The sequence below is a fragment of the Styela clava genome, chromosome 3 (assembly GCF_964204865.1).
Source record: "Styela clava chromosome 3, kaStyClav1.hap1.2, whole genome shotgun sequence".
In the NCBI taxonomy this organism is placed as follows: Eukaryota; Metazoa; Chordata; class Ascidiacea; order Stolidobranchia; family Styelidae; genus Styela; species Styela clava.
Genome location: NC_135252.1, coordinates 13,819,525 through 13,835,804, shown reverse-complemented (window position 1 = coordinate 13,835,804; position 16,280 = coordinate 13,819,525). Strand labels below are relative to the sequence as shown.

General features: G+C 35.8%; 1 protein-coding gene and 1 long non-coding RNA gene across 2 annotated transcripts; both read right to left on the bottom strand.

Moving 5' to 3' along the window:
* Positions 1-3,635: 3,635 nt before the first annotated feature.
* Positions 3,636-4,512, bottom strand: LOC144420952 (uncharacterized). Its single transcript, XR_013474800.1, has 2 exons — positions 4,142-4,512; positions 3,636-3,886 (listed from the first exon to the last, which is right to left on the bottom strand). It is a non-coding gene; the product is annotated as an uncharacterized LOC144420952 (long non-coding RNA).
* A 1,862-nt stretch (positions 4,513-6,374) lies between these two features.
* LOC120342801 (NAD-dependent protein deacetylase sirtuin-2-like) lies at positions 6,375-10,971 on the bottom strand. The gene is made up of 5 exons (XM_039411782.2): positions 9,316-10,971; positions 8,762-8,895; positions 8,170-8,358; positions 7,632-7,828; positions 6,375-7,555 (listed from the first exon to the last, which is right to left on the bottom strand). The coding sequence occupies exons 1-5, from the start codon at positions 9,764-9,766 to the stop codon at positions 7,423-7,425; spliced, it is 1,104 nt and encodes a 367-aa protein (XP_039267716.2). The 5' UTR covers positions 9,767-10,971; the 3' UTR covers positions 6,375-7,422.
* Positions 10,972-16,280: the final 5,309 nt, after the last annotated feature.

Below are 16,280 nucleotides of genomic sequence, written 5' to 3'. Positions count from 1 at the left end.
GCTGCTGCAACCAGACAAAAGCGAAATTTTGATCTGGGTGTTAAACCACTTACATTCCAGAGAGATGAATTGGTGTGGTACTATTACCCACCTAAGCATCGCAAGCTGAGTATTCCTTGGATTGGACCTTATCGAATTGTAGACTGTTTACCTAATCACTTGTATAGGATTCAGAAGAATTCTGGAACACGTTCTCGAATTGTACATGTTGACAAGTTAAGACCTTACCTTCATGAAGATGAAGAAGACAATGACATTGACTTAACTGAATTTGACATTTTACCTGATGTGGAACCTATTATGGGAAATGATGAGCAGATTGCTCATGATATTTTTGATGTATTACCTTTCTCTTCAAGGCCAGACACTGTACCAGAAGAAGTTACAGTTGATGCGAACTCTGATAATGGCCAACGTACTAGGCGAAGGCCTAGATATTTGGATGATTACATTTGATTTGACTGTGATAGTGCTTTAGACATTTCGTTTGAGTGTACAGTTCTTTACTTTTTTTTCACATTTTTATGGATTTCCAATTTTGAAGATGGAAAATTTCTTTGTAATTTCCCATCTGAAAAAAGGGGGAGTAATGAGACGACCACGTCTATAACTCTGTTTTATTCTGTTTGCCCATATTTATTCTTACCACTTGAGTCACTAGTGAGCAGCTGTGTAACATTCTCTTTCTGCTGGTTTGTCAGACCAATGACATTAAACAACATGATGCGCAACTCCGGCATTTTTGTCCGAAGATCGTATTCGATAGCACGCTCCAATGCACATACTTGACGAGACGAAAACGAGCGGATGTGTGCTGCTTCCAAGGCGTAGCACGAATGGTGTTCGTGCCTGCTTTGACAGTTGTTGTCGATTTTAATGATATTTTTGAAAGTTGGGGTAAAAAGAAATCGGTAAAAGGTGGGGTGAATACTATTGTTGTATATCACACCCGGGCATCGCACTGTTAAGTACATGTGGGAAAGCCAGCCTTTGTCAAATACTACGAAGTTATTAATTCAGTACGGTACGTAGTTGCCCATTTGCCGAAATTACATATTTACTTACCCGTTATGGTTTCATGCACCTCCAGTTAGATCTTTTAATCAGTGAGGATATATACTCATTGTTGATTGCTGCTCATTGTAACATACTATTACGCATTCACTTTTATTTGCGTATTGAATCAAAGTGTTAACAAGTTCACCTAACATTTCACTCATACCGGTCTATATTGTATAGTCTGATTTCTCAAGTATTTGGAGCCACGAATGCTTGTAATTTTCTGACTAAACCCTTTTATTAGTTGGTTTATATACCAAATTCAGTAAAATATTTTTTAAATAAAACATGAGATATTGGATTTATTAGCTTTTCCATTCTGAATCATATAGACTGCTTTATTTATTCTTAACGAAAATTAATAAATCTCCTCTCTTTCTTCAGATGTGAAAGTTGTGGACAAACCTGTCTAAGCATTGTGAGACTCTTGCAGCACAAGAGGCAATAGCAGAAATAGTAAGTATATCAATCAAGAAATTAGGCCGACATAAAGCAAAACTTTCAACTATTCGTCTAATCTCAATTTCCTATTATTTATTCACAGGACAACTATAGCAGACGGGGAGATATCAGAAGTCTGGCGACATATCAGTGACAGTGTGATTCCAAGAAATATAATGCAATTGAAAATAGAAATTTGCAATAGAAAAACAACCTATGGAGGCATGCAAAGACATTTGACTCTCCGGTAGAGTTGTGTATGGCCCCCACATTCTGCAGGGCTTGAGAAAAATACCTAAAAATTCCAAAGCGTAAGATTGCTTAAGCGGTCTTATTTGTAAAAAGGCACAAAACACGCCAGACATACTTAAAACAGCTTTGGAAATGAGGATTACGGGTACCTCACTGCACCTGTGTTATATTTGTTCATCAACTTTTGGTAGTACTATAGGAGAAATTCCGGAAGGGGTATAATCATCATTCATGATAAAATACTATCATATATTTTTTGAACAACTTCAATCTAGACCAGGGATCTCAAACTCGCGGCCCCAGAGAACTTCCAGTGCGGCCCTCGATTAACAATAATTGTAATAGTATTTTGGAAGTTTTTTTTTTATCTAAATGTAATAGATTTTTCAAACCTTCTAAAGTGAAATTGATTATTCACACAGAAAACAATTTACTGAAAGTAGTTTTGGAATATTGATTTTTTTTGTCCACATTTTGACCCAATTAAGAATACACATCAAGCTAGCAAAAGAATACTTGAATAAAACACTTGAGTAATTAAATTTAAACGCAAAGTACATGAAGAAGGTGGCATTTTCGAAGAAAATGGGAGTTGTAACATTTCTGCTCTTCACAAAATTCTGAAGCACATTGTTTAATTTGTCATATTTCCATCAATACAATCAAAAAACACAATCAGCAGTCAGCAGTCAATATGACAAATTCGAAGACCAACTTCGAACAAAAAATTTCCATGTGTTTGTATATTAATATAATTATACAACGACTTAGTTACTAAAAATCAATATCAATAATAATTCAAGCAATCCTATGCCACGCAATGTAGTGCGAAATGTCTTGTCGAAAAAATCTGTCATTTGTTTTTTTACTGATCTATACATGAAATGATAAAAGTAACTTTTTTGCATTACTGGAATTAATTAAACATTCGTGAAGATCCAGATAAACCCATGATCATGTGGCCTCGTTAGTTAGAGTTGGTACTATAAAATCATTTCAGACTGGCCTTAGTATGCTGGTGACACAAAAAAGATGCCAAACGCCAGGACAAATGTAATTATTAAAACATTGAGTTTATACTGTAGTATTTTTGTTAATTTTAGGTTCATATATTTAGATTAAGTTATTTTTAGTGTATGTATTATTCTTTCCTTATTCAAAGCTCGTTCAAAAATAATTTTGATGGTTGTACATAGAATTTTACGATTTTTTATAATAAATACTGTAACTTGCAAATGTTGCAATAATAGTGGAATGCAAATATTAATATGTAATTGCATTTGAAATTGAAGAAAATAATAAAACTTAATCCAACTGTTTAGTTGCATCACAATATATGTCACAAACTAAAACTATCTTAAAAATATCTTTTAAGTATACATTATCAAAAACTGTTTGCGGCTCTTTTTACAATTTTCAAAATGCAATGCGGCTCTCGAAAACCCATGAGTTTGACACCACTGATCTATTCTAGACGATTCGAGCATTGCTTTGGGAGATTATATCACTTCAATTAAATTGAAATAATCTCGCTATATTATATACAAAATCGTTGCTATCATAAAGGTAAACCAATTCAGCCACTCGAAATATATTGGCCTTCACAAAGCAATGGAGGCAAAATTGAGAGTTCATGAGCTATGAACTTTTGTCTTTTTCTTTGTCTTGAACTTTCCATACTCCACAGCCCCTATTATTTTTTTTAATTTTAATTACCATGTGATGGTCATACATATCTTTAACTTGTATTTTCTGTCATGATGTATTATCTCAATGTGCCAAACTATTAATTAGTGTGCATATTTTGCTTCCAGATGACATAAATGTATTGTCATGTTTATTACCTCAGCTTGGAGTATTGACAAGAAAAAGGTGCCAGTAAATTAGGTAAAAAAATTTTCAACTCATTGTTATAATCAGAATTCACAATCAATAGGAATTATAAACAGCCAACAATCAGTGAGAATTATAAGCGAAATCCCTCAGAATAAATTTGTCTAAAATCGGAGGAAGGCAAAAAATATAGGTAGTTTCCATCCACACAAGCATTTCAAGGAGACTTGCTCGAGCCAAACTAAATGAGCATCGTCAGGTGATCGGTAAGGCTGCAAGTTGAATTCAGCCCTGCAACCTCCTGCATAGAAGATAATATTAATTAGTGGGCTATGAGCTAAATTCCTAAATTTAAACAAACCTCTATGATGCATTATGTACCAGCAATGTTACCTACGATTAACTGAATATGTAATATGTCTAATAAATTCACCTACAAAAGCAAGTTCGATAGGTGCAAACTTTGTGTTATGGAATTGTATCGCAGCACAGTTTTGTATGACACCCTCTTAAAATGAAATTTCAAAGATTAAGCGCAAACATTAAAATTACTAACTTTGAACTTTGTCATTATCTGCAAAATGTTCCACACAAATCTTTCCGCTATCGCGTTTGTAATCTTCTCTGATAAAAAAAAACGTCTATGATGTCCAGAATTGCTCTTTACAGCTTGCCTGTTATTCCAGCTTTCCAAGTAAGCAAAACTTCTTAGATATAGAGATTATTTTGTTTCGTTACAGGCGCAAAAAGGCAGGTACTACACGTAAAAAAGACGCCGAGTAGCAAAAGCGAGCGGAAAACGGACGCGAAAGGCGACGAGAAATATGTGCATTGGAGCGTATCATGAAATACAATGTTTTGCCTGTAGTCTTATGGAGTGACGTCAGAGTTGCCTATCATGTTGTTTAATGTCATTGGTCAGACTGCCGGCAGTGTAGATATTTCTCTGTTTTTTGGGTTATTATTATAGTGTTTTCGTGCCGTTAATCTGTGTAATTATTGTTGTAAAATGATATTAGTAGTACAGGTTTACTATTTCTCCAGTTGGGCATAGCTCTGTTCCCTAGTTAGCTTGTATTTAACACTTCCGTAACTAGTCTATTTTCGCAGTTTATTTCCTGTGTGATTTCTATGCGTATTTCCATGTATATTACTTGTTTGTCGATAAGATAGGATTTGTGTTGTATCTTTAGTGTCATACTAGTTATTCTTATGTATATCTAGGTATGTTTTACCCGGTTTTTGTATCCCATTATAAGTAAATAGTTCATGACTGTGACGTCATAGACCAATTCCGTATCTTGTGTTACGTATGTATCCTACGGTATTTGTACTGTGTTTTTCATGTTTTTATTTGTTTATTGTATTTCTTATTGGAGTATTTGGTTGTATTAAGTTCTTACAGGTGTATAATTAATCTAGTTAGTTAACTTAGTTACTCTGCTGTATTTGGAACCGCAAGAAGATTATTTTGTGATCGACATCTATAGCAATTACAACGTCCAAGAAGCTGGCAGAAAGAACCTGAGTGGTGATATCAATTTTGGTACGCCACACAAGCAAAGCGATGTGAAAATAACATCAATATTTCCAAATGAACAGCACTAATATGACGTCGTTGTACGCAGCAGACGTCGCCATGATCTCTCTCGTATGTACTTGACCCGTAGCCGTAGGTTACTTAATTACTAATTACATACAGGGGTATTAAATTATATCATTTAAACAAATATACATGATTGTAATTTCGCGTTGTATTAGGTATAGGTCATTTGCATCCACGGGCAATTTGCACTCGCATTTAGCACCCATGGGTATTTGCACAGGTGAACATTTACAGACATAGAGACCAACCTTTGAAGTAAACGAGGTTTTATTGTCATTTGCCGTCGTTAAACGGAATGAAATGAATCAAACCAAATATCGGCGAGAAGCTCGTTTGCTTTTGTTGAGTAGGAATAGCTTTGTATAAATTAAAACTTTTATCCTGCATACATATAAAAAAAAACAAGAGAGCTATGCTCAAATATATGGACACAAAGCGCCACCCAATGGCAATAATTTTGATGACGTCTTGGCGAAAAAGTAATAGCCTTCTGGAGAAAAATTTTATTTTTACCCACTGAAAATTTCAAAAGAATTGGTCCAGTATTCGAAGAGAAAAGCGATTTTTTAAAAATGATGGAGACAAATAACAATAACAACATAATATTGAAACGATCGTTATGTCCACTAAACGTGTCCAAAAACGAGAGCGATGCTGGGCGCGAGTTGCCCAGATACACAACGAGACTATGGAACACGTCAATTCTGGAGCAGTGCGATTAGAACGAATATGTTTGTACAATTTTCGTAATATAGGAAGAAAACTATTTTCGACATTTTTTCCAAAGTAAATAAAGTTTGAATAGCTTGTGAAGTAACAGCGTGATATTTGTGAAATACCTTAACTATTCAGACTAAACAAAAGCATCGCAAGATCTGCAAAATTCGCGTTACAGCGAATCGTTACCCAGCACTTGCAGAGCAACTTACAGAGCTGAGCTACCGCTCAACGATACCGCAATACAACGGAAACCCTCGATGGTTTTAACTTTATGAAAATGGATGCGACAGTTCTTGTGTGAATGCCGGTTCAGGACTACCAGCAAGAGAGAGACGCGAGAAAACAAGAGACTCAATGAAAACGTACAGCGAAATTAGTTCATCGCTGGCCGCCACTCGACCAATGATTTCCATGACACTATAATCCAACCACAGTTGAGTGCTTTTAATTGATGGTCTTAATGCTTGATTGTCACTACAGACGACATATTTATGTATTTGGCTTACTGGTTTACTAATAAGATTACAAAGTAATATTGCATAACACTCTCAAGTTTTATATAAAATGCAGAAATTTTAAAACAAAAATTAGTTATTTACAGTTTTAACTTTACCAAACATGAAATAGATTGTAGTACATAATACTACGGAGTTAAAATCCACACATAAAAGCATATCATACAGCTAAAAATTATCTCTGGTATATTTAAATCTTGCTTGAAATGTGAAAAATAGAATAATAACTTGAAAAATAGCAAATCAGCAGAAAAATTAATTTCCATCAAGCCAAAAAATTTTCTGGGAGACTAATTATGGATTGATCATGGATTAGCAATGCATCAAAACTTCCAGAACAAACATTTGAAAGGATTTGCTGACAAGGCAATGATTTTATTATATATTTTAGAAGTATATCTAAATAACTTATAATACTAACTTGGGCTAAAGTGCTGTTCACTGGAACACCATGTGCGAAACATAAAAACAAATTCAGTTGCTTAAAACATTGGGCACAAATTAAAAACGTAACCCAATTTTTCAGGAAATCAGATAAAAACTTAAAAGAAAATCTTGGCTTTCACAGTGATTGTAAAATTTATTTTTCTGTTTTACTTGATATTAAACTCTAACATTAAGTTTGCATATGGAAAGGTTGTGGGCATATTGCAAAAATATCTATCAGTAGAAAACAAAACTGTGGTTAAACAAACGCGTGACCATCCATCACATGATCATCTTCGAAAATATTGCTAGTTTTGAACTTAATTATAGGTTTAGTTTGACGACCTCTATAATTATGTTTTTATTCTTGTTTTTATCATTTATTATGCTGATTATGAGGTCTGAATAAATTACCGACCTCTTACATTACAAATAGGCACGATAGGCTATCTAGATTACAAACAAAAAATCATGATTCCTACTTCAGTAAAAAATGTTTGAGAGATACAGGACAATATGAAATCTTAGAATTGGCGAATGAAAAACTATAGACTATTTTTTTACAAGAATTCACATTTTCGTTTTAGCTTCATCAATTTTCTTGCGTTCAGTTTCAACAAGTTCATCTAATTCTTTCAACCATCCCAGGAGAGAGCACAATGCACGACAACCATCATCACAATTCCCTTCCCAGAAAACATCTCTGAATGTTTGAAAAATTTAAATTAAAGAATAAGTATGAAGACAAGGGTAAAAAAGCAGCTAAGCAAGGATCAAACCTGTAATTATCTTCATCATCAAATCTCATTCCACCACCGAATATCATCATCAACATGACATCTTCGCTTCCACTCTTCTCCCTATTTATCAATAACCTTGGTGTAGTGTCAGGTACAGAGTCAACCAGAGATGCAAAAGGTTGAACTTTCAGAGACGTTCCCATGACAATGAGCAAATCGCATTTATTGAAATCTTCCTAAAATAAGATATTACTTATTTCAATACCCTACTTACCAATACAAGAAATGACGAGGCATACATTCACTTACACAAAATTATTTAGGAAAATATTCGGAACCACTACCTACTATAAGTGAAAACACAAAATGTCAACTTCCCAATGTAATTTCCGAATTTGCCACCCATAATACTCGTTCACACAAAATTAAGAAAGCTAATCAAAAAAATAAAAAATAACAAGATGCAAAACATCTCAGAAAATTTGAATATTGACAATGACGTGCTACAATAAAATTTCAAACCTATCACCTATGTTTTGTTTTGCATATCACTCGATATCAGTAATACTACAATTACCATTCTTTTCGTATGGAATCGTGGAGGCAAAGATTCACCGAAAAATACTATATCAGGTTTAATTAGTCCGCCACATGACTCATCAGTGCATCTCGGTATTTCATCTTTGAAAATAACATCTCTCATCCAAGACTGTGTGTAAGACTTTCCACAAGATAAACAATGAGATGTGTGAAATGTTCCATGTGCCTTGAATTAAAAAACCACACCAATAAAAATTAATAAATTTGATATCTAAATTAGTATATCCGGTATTATAACTCCCTCACACTTTCATTTCAATTCTCGAGAATAAACCAATAAAGCCACCTCTGATAATAATGATACCGCCTATATTCTAGCTTTGCTAGGTATAAATTGTGACTGAAAACCATTGTATTAATGAAGAAATAACAAACGTTCCCTGGAATCTTACAAGAAAGAATATAAATTGAATATCATGATAGCAAAAAATGTTATAAAAGCTTCCATGGAATTTGGGCAATATGATATTGGCCAGAATATACAATCTCAAGAGAAAATGTCATTTAGCTATCATTCTCTGGCAGTAAATAGCTCAGTATTGTTTGAATATTTGATTAAAAGAGTTTACCTCCACTATTTTGTCATCACTGATTCCAGCTACCCGTTCCAAAGTATCTATGTTCTGAGTGTATGCTCGCAATAAAAGTTTTTTCGTCTCCAGTAACTTGATAAAATAATGTGAAATTGTAGGTTTGAATTCGCCTAGTTAGAAAAAAGATCTCATATGTTAGATTCATAAGTAAATCAATCGAGTTAAAATCAAAGAACTACTTGGTGTAGCTTTTGATTTTGCAGTCTATATTGGGATGGTTTGTTAAAAACAATGAAATGCAATTTCCTCCTTCATCATTGGATATTATACTAATGATATACAATTTCATCACTATTTTTTATTGCCTTATATAATTGATATCATTAAACATTCCATTATTAAGGTGAATTTGCTTGGACTTGCAAAATACTGAAATAAGATATTTGCATATGGATAGGATATGAAACTTACTAATAGACCATCCAATCAGAGATTTCAGTAGCAAGGTAGACTAACGCCAACTGTTTTTCATATCCAACTCTCAAATAGTTTATAATGGTAAAGCAAAAGAATATGAAAAAAGGACAAACCTGGATAGAGTTCCTTTGCCAAGGTGAAAAATGCCTCCGGTTTTTGTTTGAAATACGATATTTCAAATATAGATTGTGGAGAAGGAAGGTCAAATTTTTGCAGATTATCGTATAAACCACTACCAGGACTTCGAAAATCCGGTATGCCGGCAGATGTTGATATTCCAGCTCCTGATAAAACAATAATGTTTTTGCACTTGGGAGATTGAATATAATCTGATACTCCTTGAAATGTCACTTCTTTAAGTAACTGCTCTGGCTTTGGTTTTTCATCCTCTGTTTCTTGAGCAGGTTTGTTGAAGAGCTTCAATTGTTCCATAAACTTTTCAAGGAAATTTATATTCCCATTTTCCAATTCGGCACCTCCTGTAGCTCCAAGACTTTCATCTTGTTCTGAGGACCCGGCCAGATTGGGGTCATTATTAGCAGAACATTCATCTTTTTCAGACATTATGATCTGAAATGTAATATTATCCTTCCGACTCACTGACTTATTATTGTATTAATACACCGCAACCGCAAGAAGGAGCTACTAGCTTCCCAAAGAAGCAGACCTACAGAACCTGCTGCAGTACCGTAATATCTGAATTTCAAGATTTTCCTTTAGCCCAAAGCCCGCCCCAATACACTAAAATGAATTCATACACTGATGGAGTCGTATGTCTTGGGCCACATTAACAAGGGATGCGGACAACTCGACTACACGGACAATTCACCAGAGACAACTCGACTACCCTACTACAGAGAGGCCTGGTGAGTTGTCCGTCTGAAAATGCGTTTTTGATATTTTTAGTGCTCAAATGTTGAGGAAAATACATAAATATTCTCTAGACTAGACTTTATTAACAACCCGCCGTTGCATTCTGTGTCACTTTTAATTCATAAAACACAGCGAGATAATGTTTTCATTCCGGAAATAAGTCGCCTCAGCCAAATGAATCATATCTACCGTATCTCGTGAAATTGTTAATTTCCTCTGCGATTGGCTCGTAAATTTTTTTAATTTCCTTTCGCGGTTGGCAATATCCAGGGAAGGTCGCTTCGCTACCCGCGAGGGGAAATGTAAAGGAAAAGATTTGAGTAGTAAAAAAGTAGATGTTTGATTATGAGTTTGATGGATGCAACAGGGTCGTTGCGCCGACGAATGGCGGAAATTCGTCCGGCGCGCTGCCCCCGGCCACTTTATAGTTCATTAGGTAGTTCAAATACTTCGTCATAAACTGATCACTCTTAATGAAAGTTGCTTTCTATCAATTTTAGGGTCCGTGTTCACTCAATCGTGACGAATTTTTTTTGTTATGAACTTCACTTTAATTACCTCGTTTGGCCCAAATCTGTATCCCTATCTATCACCATTCTCGAGATATGACCAAAAATCACTGGAGCGTGACTGAGATGTGAGAGAAAAAAATTTCCACCTAAAACTGATTCAAATAATTTTTCTAGTCATGTTCATGCCTTTAGGTTCTTCATAAGACCTTTCAGAGGCCCACAATAGGCCAAAATCGGCAATATCGAGCTTTTCCTTCAATCCAATACACTAAAATGAAGTCATACACTGATAGAGTCGTATGTCTTGGGCCACATTAATAACCCGCCGTTGCATTCTGTGTCACGTATTAATAATTCATAAAACACAGCGAGATAATGCTTTATTCCGGAAATAAGTCGCCTCAGCCAAATGAATCATATCTACCGTATCTCGTGAAATTGTTAATTTCCTCTGCGATTGGCTCGTAAAACTTTTTAATTTCCTTTTGCGGTTGGCAATATCCAGGGGAGGTCGCTTCGCTACCCGCCAGCGGAAATGTACAGAAAGGATTTGAGTAGTAAAAAAGTGGATGTTTGATTATGAGTTGGATGGATGCAACAGAGTCGTTGCGACGACGAATGGCGGAAATTCGTCCGCACTAATTCATTAAGTAGTTCAAATACCTCGTCATAAACTGATCACTCTTAATGGAAGTTGCTTTCCATCAATTTCAGGGTCCGTGTTCACTCAATCGTGACGAAATTTTTCGTCATGAACTTCACTTTATTTACCTCGTTTAGTCCAAATCTGACATCCCTATCTATTACCATTCTCGAGATATGACCTAAAATCACTGGAGCGTGACTGAGAAGTGAGAGAAAAAAAATTCCACCTAAAACTGATTCAAATAATTTTTCTAGTTATGTTCATGCCTTTAGGTTCTTCATAAGACCTTTCAGAGGTATTCTGTGTCACTTATTAATGAATCATAAAACACAGCAAGATAATGTTTTCATTCTGGAAATAAGTTGCCCAGCCAAATGAATCATATCTACCGTATCTCAATCAATCAATTTTATTTGGTCATTCTGATACAAACAAAAAACAAAACAATAACAAAGGGCAAATAAAATACAGAGGACCTGGAGGACGGGCATAACTTAATAATAATAAAGTTAAATACGTACAATAAATACGTTCATAAAGTTAAATACGTATCTCGTGAAATTGTTAATTTCCTCTGCGATTGGCTCGTAAAACTTTTAATTTCATTTTGCGGTTAGCTCGTACAATCATTGGCTCGTAAAACTTTTCAATTTTCTTTGCGATTAGCTCGTAAACTTGTCGACCTCCCCGATTCGAATCAGTTACCTTGGTATCGGCCCCCAACATAATAACACGTTTGGGTTAGTTGTTTCCAATACATATAAACCCACGTCTCGTTCGGATCAATTGATATTTCTCTCATTTTCTCCTAAACTTTTGTCTTTAACTTTTGTTCTAGTAAAATGTATCTATTTTCGCGTCAGGGATTCCAACCCTGTTTGTAGTAAAGATTCTACGTTTTTTGCTCGCGTTACGTGATATAGTGTTTCGTTGCCAGAATATTCACTATACGCTGGTGCAGTTCCTATCGTATGGCCGTAAGCCACTTTCTGTAACGATAGCTCTTTGCCTTTCACTGCCTTGCATTACTTCGTGCAAGTAAGCTTTTTGGTATCTGGCGCCAAATTGTTTCTGTAAAAGATTCTGCAATTGTTCCCATGGGTGGAAACCTTCGCTCACAAATGAGCATTTTTCATGTCTGCACTCTGCAGTGGGTTACAGAGGCAAGGCACGCTGTATTCTCTCTCTTCTTTCTTTCTCTTTTTTGTCTGATAGCGTAGCGTTCCATTTTTTCGGCGACATATAATGTGTGTCCCACGCGTGCGTTTCATTTGGCGTGAAGGACATTTCCATCCAAAATTTGCGATAAAGACCATCGGGGGTAAAAACCTCTCTAGTGTTGTATTACTTTTAACCATTTGGAATCCTGATAAATGATTTAGCCATCTTTGTATCAGCATTCAAGGACTTGGGTTTTTCGAGTTCTCTTTAGTAGGCCAAATACTTCCGTATTGTCTGTTATGATAGTGAATTTAATAGTATTGCGTACAGGATGGACTGCCACTTATCCACCGACTCTTTCAAAGCTTTTAATTCTTTTGTACATGGGTCATAACTTGAGCTCTTACCGCTGGAGTAGGCTACTCCACTTCTGGCTGTAGTGGGCTATCGGGTAAAAGTTTTGAAAGGAGCAACTACGAGGGGAAAAAAGAGCTGCTAGCTTCCCAGAGAAGCGGACCATGTTACAGTAATACCTGTATAGCAAAATTTTGTTTCAGTTCAATACTCTGAAAAAAGTGTTGCACTTATAGTCAAATGTTTTGGACAAGTTTGATAATAATATAATGCATAAAACCGTAAAAGCACCATAATCTTGGTATTTGATATTAGTCAAAAATGAACCTACGTTGCTATAAAAAACGGGTGATTCACTAATATAAGAATCCCAACGCATTCGAAAGAATAATGCGACAACAAGACCCGGCAAAGACAAAAAGAGGACTTTCACCGATCACGTGACTTTGTTTATGCCTCCATTTTGGACGCCAAAAACGCTCAGACCAGAACGTCCGGTTCTGCCAGTTTGCAGCGCCTTCACACATAATCTGCGTCCTGTGGAGTTCTGTCTCATTCAATTGGTTGCGGAATATATATCGACATCATACATTAGCCACGCAGAAGAATGAAGATGGATACCTAAGGAGGACAGTGTGGCACATCGTGCTAAGCGTGAGATGATTGCTGGACCAACCAATCCATTCGATGGTCTAAAATAGTGTTCGGCAAACTGCGGCCCACGCAGGGTTGCCAGACCCCAGCGATCAAAAAAAGCCGAATCAAGACACAAAAAAGCCAGAAAAAGCCAACAATTTTACTAAGTACAAATGCCCCATGATTTGTCAGATTTTAAGCCCTTGGCAACGTACTGATGATGATGTAGAGCCATCAGTTCATTCAGTGAGGCACACAAATAGAAAGTAAAGCTCCTATAGAACTGTAGAAAGTAAAATAAATATCAAGCGGACAGCATCATTTTACCATTCAATATATACAATACATACAGGGTGCCGCCTCAGTCTGTCAGTACGTAATATACCTACATGTTTCTACTTGAACTTGTAATATATATACCTTAAAAAATTCTCCCCATATCAGTGTATCGTGCTTTACTATTGAAAATTTTTCACTTTTAAAATTTATAAACCATCAATTTTATTAAAAAATTATCTTACCCCCTGCCGCTCACAGGTCTGCAGGTGGACCACTGATATCTAATTCAGTAATTTTAGCGTAGTTAATCACATCGTTACTGCAATTGCAGAATTAAACTAAAGCTCACATAAACCATATCAGGCATAATGAAAATTAAGTTATACAACTATTTTTTGGAAACAGAACGTAAAATTGACAAATAGGCAAAACTATAAAAACGAGACAATGTTTACAACCCTGCTTGAACATCTGTCTGAGCAGCTGCAGAAACTGCCATTATTTCTTATTGGGTAGGCCTATGGTTAAGAGTTAATGTAACAAACAAGGAAATCGATGCTCCAGGAAATCCTAATGCAGTAATGTTAAGTAGCTAAGTACAGGTAATAGGCTAATGTTCAGTTGTTACACACTAAATATTGTATTTCATATGATTTAAATAATAGACACTAGAATAGACTTGAAAAAAGCCAAAAAGCCAAACGGAAATTCTGACGCCAAACGCGTTTGAAAAATGGCAAATTTGGCGTTAAAAAAGCCAATATGGCAGCCGTGGGCCCACGAACAAGTTTTTGTGGCCCTCGGACGACCTCATTGGAATGCATGATACAAAAAGTCTGTAGGCCTATGCTTTAACAACAACTGTTGCACGGCGTTTTTTATTTCAAATTTGAGGTGTCCAATTCTAATCACATGCACGGTTTTGTTGAAAGCCAGATACGAACTGTTTGTTCGTTCTGCCTAGTCTCTATTTTTGCAGTTCGGCCACATATTAAGCGAAGTATCTTTTCGCACGGGTTAGTGGAGGCTGATCAAGTTGTTAATTCCAAACCATTGGTGGTTGCTAATTGCAAACCATCGAATAGAACCGCGTCAACAAAAATAAAGTAAGTGCCTATGCAAACATCTCCTCCAATCCGTCAGAACGCGCACACCACCATTGTATAGGTATCAGTGACTATAGTTCGTATCATCTATGTTCATATTTTTAGAACTAATACCTGTCTATTGGACAGATACCAAGGATGCTGATTGCGCTGAAGAAATTAAAAAAAAAGTCAAATGATAAATTCTATTACGGAAGCTGAATACGCGATCAAACAGGATGAATTAAACAATTATCACCTGCAAGGACGGATTTTCTCTCTTGTTAAAACTAAAGTCTTGCTACTAATGATTAAAATGAATAATAAAACACTTTGTTTGGATCTACGGATCAAGCAAAATTAGGAGAAGCAAAACCAGGATTTTCAGGGAATGACGGTCTGTAAATCGGGACGAGCATTTCGAAAAACGAGCTTTCAGGTATATATGCAGAAAAACGTTTCAATGGGACTTTCGCAATACCAGATATTGGAACAGAATCCATGAATGAACAACCATCCAAATACGATGAATCAAACAATCATCGATACAGAGGCTTCTTGCCGATATACTGCAAATTATGGACTCTGACCTAGTTTATACAGATTCCTCTGTTTGTAGATCACAATCTGCAAGCTCGTTGGCTGCGTCATACATCCATGGAAGCAATATTCTGAAAAAATTGCCATACAGTCCTAACAGTCGGGATTTCAATGAGCATGAACAAATTCCGGATATGGAAATGAATAAATCCCCAAATCCAATCAATCTGATGAATCTAAATATAGTCTCTCAAAAATATCTAGCAATATTTCTCAAAGTATTTCTGAGTGTGATCTTCCGCCCATGGATGCAGACGATGATAATTCTGGTAGTTTCAACAGATTTCAAGACGAAATAACTCGTATCAATTCCCTGGCTCGTACAAAAAATCAAAAGGTATCCCCGAGTACCTGAGGAGATGAAGGACTAGCGAATGGAATGATGGATCAACGGGTGGAAGTCAATCAAATCATAGATCTTCAGGCTTCGAAAATGAATCAAACCTCTTTTCTGTTAAGATTCATTCGAAGTACAACATGATAATCCTTTCAGATTATCTTCGGAATCCTGTCGTTCGGTTAGTAAGGAGAAATTTGCTCTTTTGTCAAATAAATTTAAACAACATTTTGATTCCATCGTTAAGTTCTAGGATTTTTTTTCTTCCAAATGGAAGAAAAAATAAAACAAACCAAAGGCGGATCACATAATCCAGCGCCTAACACGATACGAAAAGCTATCGCAGCTATCAAGATTCTAAGCGTTACTAAAGAGAGTTCTTCAGAATGTGGATTCAACACAGCCAGTAGTGAAGTTATGTCAAGTGCGGTGCCAAGTGGTGGGGAGCCCGTGAAGAATAAAACAATGGGGAGTGAGTATAATTCGGAAAGTAGCAACAAATCCTATGATAACGCAAAAACAATTTATCCGGCAGGTTTCATAAAGACATTTACTGTAACTCGAACTAGTACAAAGGCACTTTTGAAAAATAACA

Coding starts and splice junctions, on each gene's coding strand:
- LOC120342801 (XM_039411782.2), bottom strand. CDS start 9,766: ATGTCTGAAAAAGATGAATGTTCTGCTAATAATGACCCCAATCTGGCC. Junction 8,359..8,761: donor GTGATGACAAAATAGTGGAG/GTAAACTCTTTT, acceptor TTTTAATTCAAG/GCACATGGAACATTTCACAC. Junction 7,829..8,169: donor GATTCCATACGAAAAGAATG/GTAATTGTAGTA, acceptor ATCTTATTTTAG/GAAGATTTCAATAAATGCGA.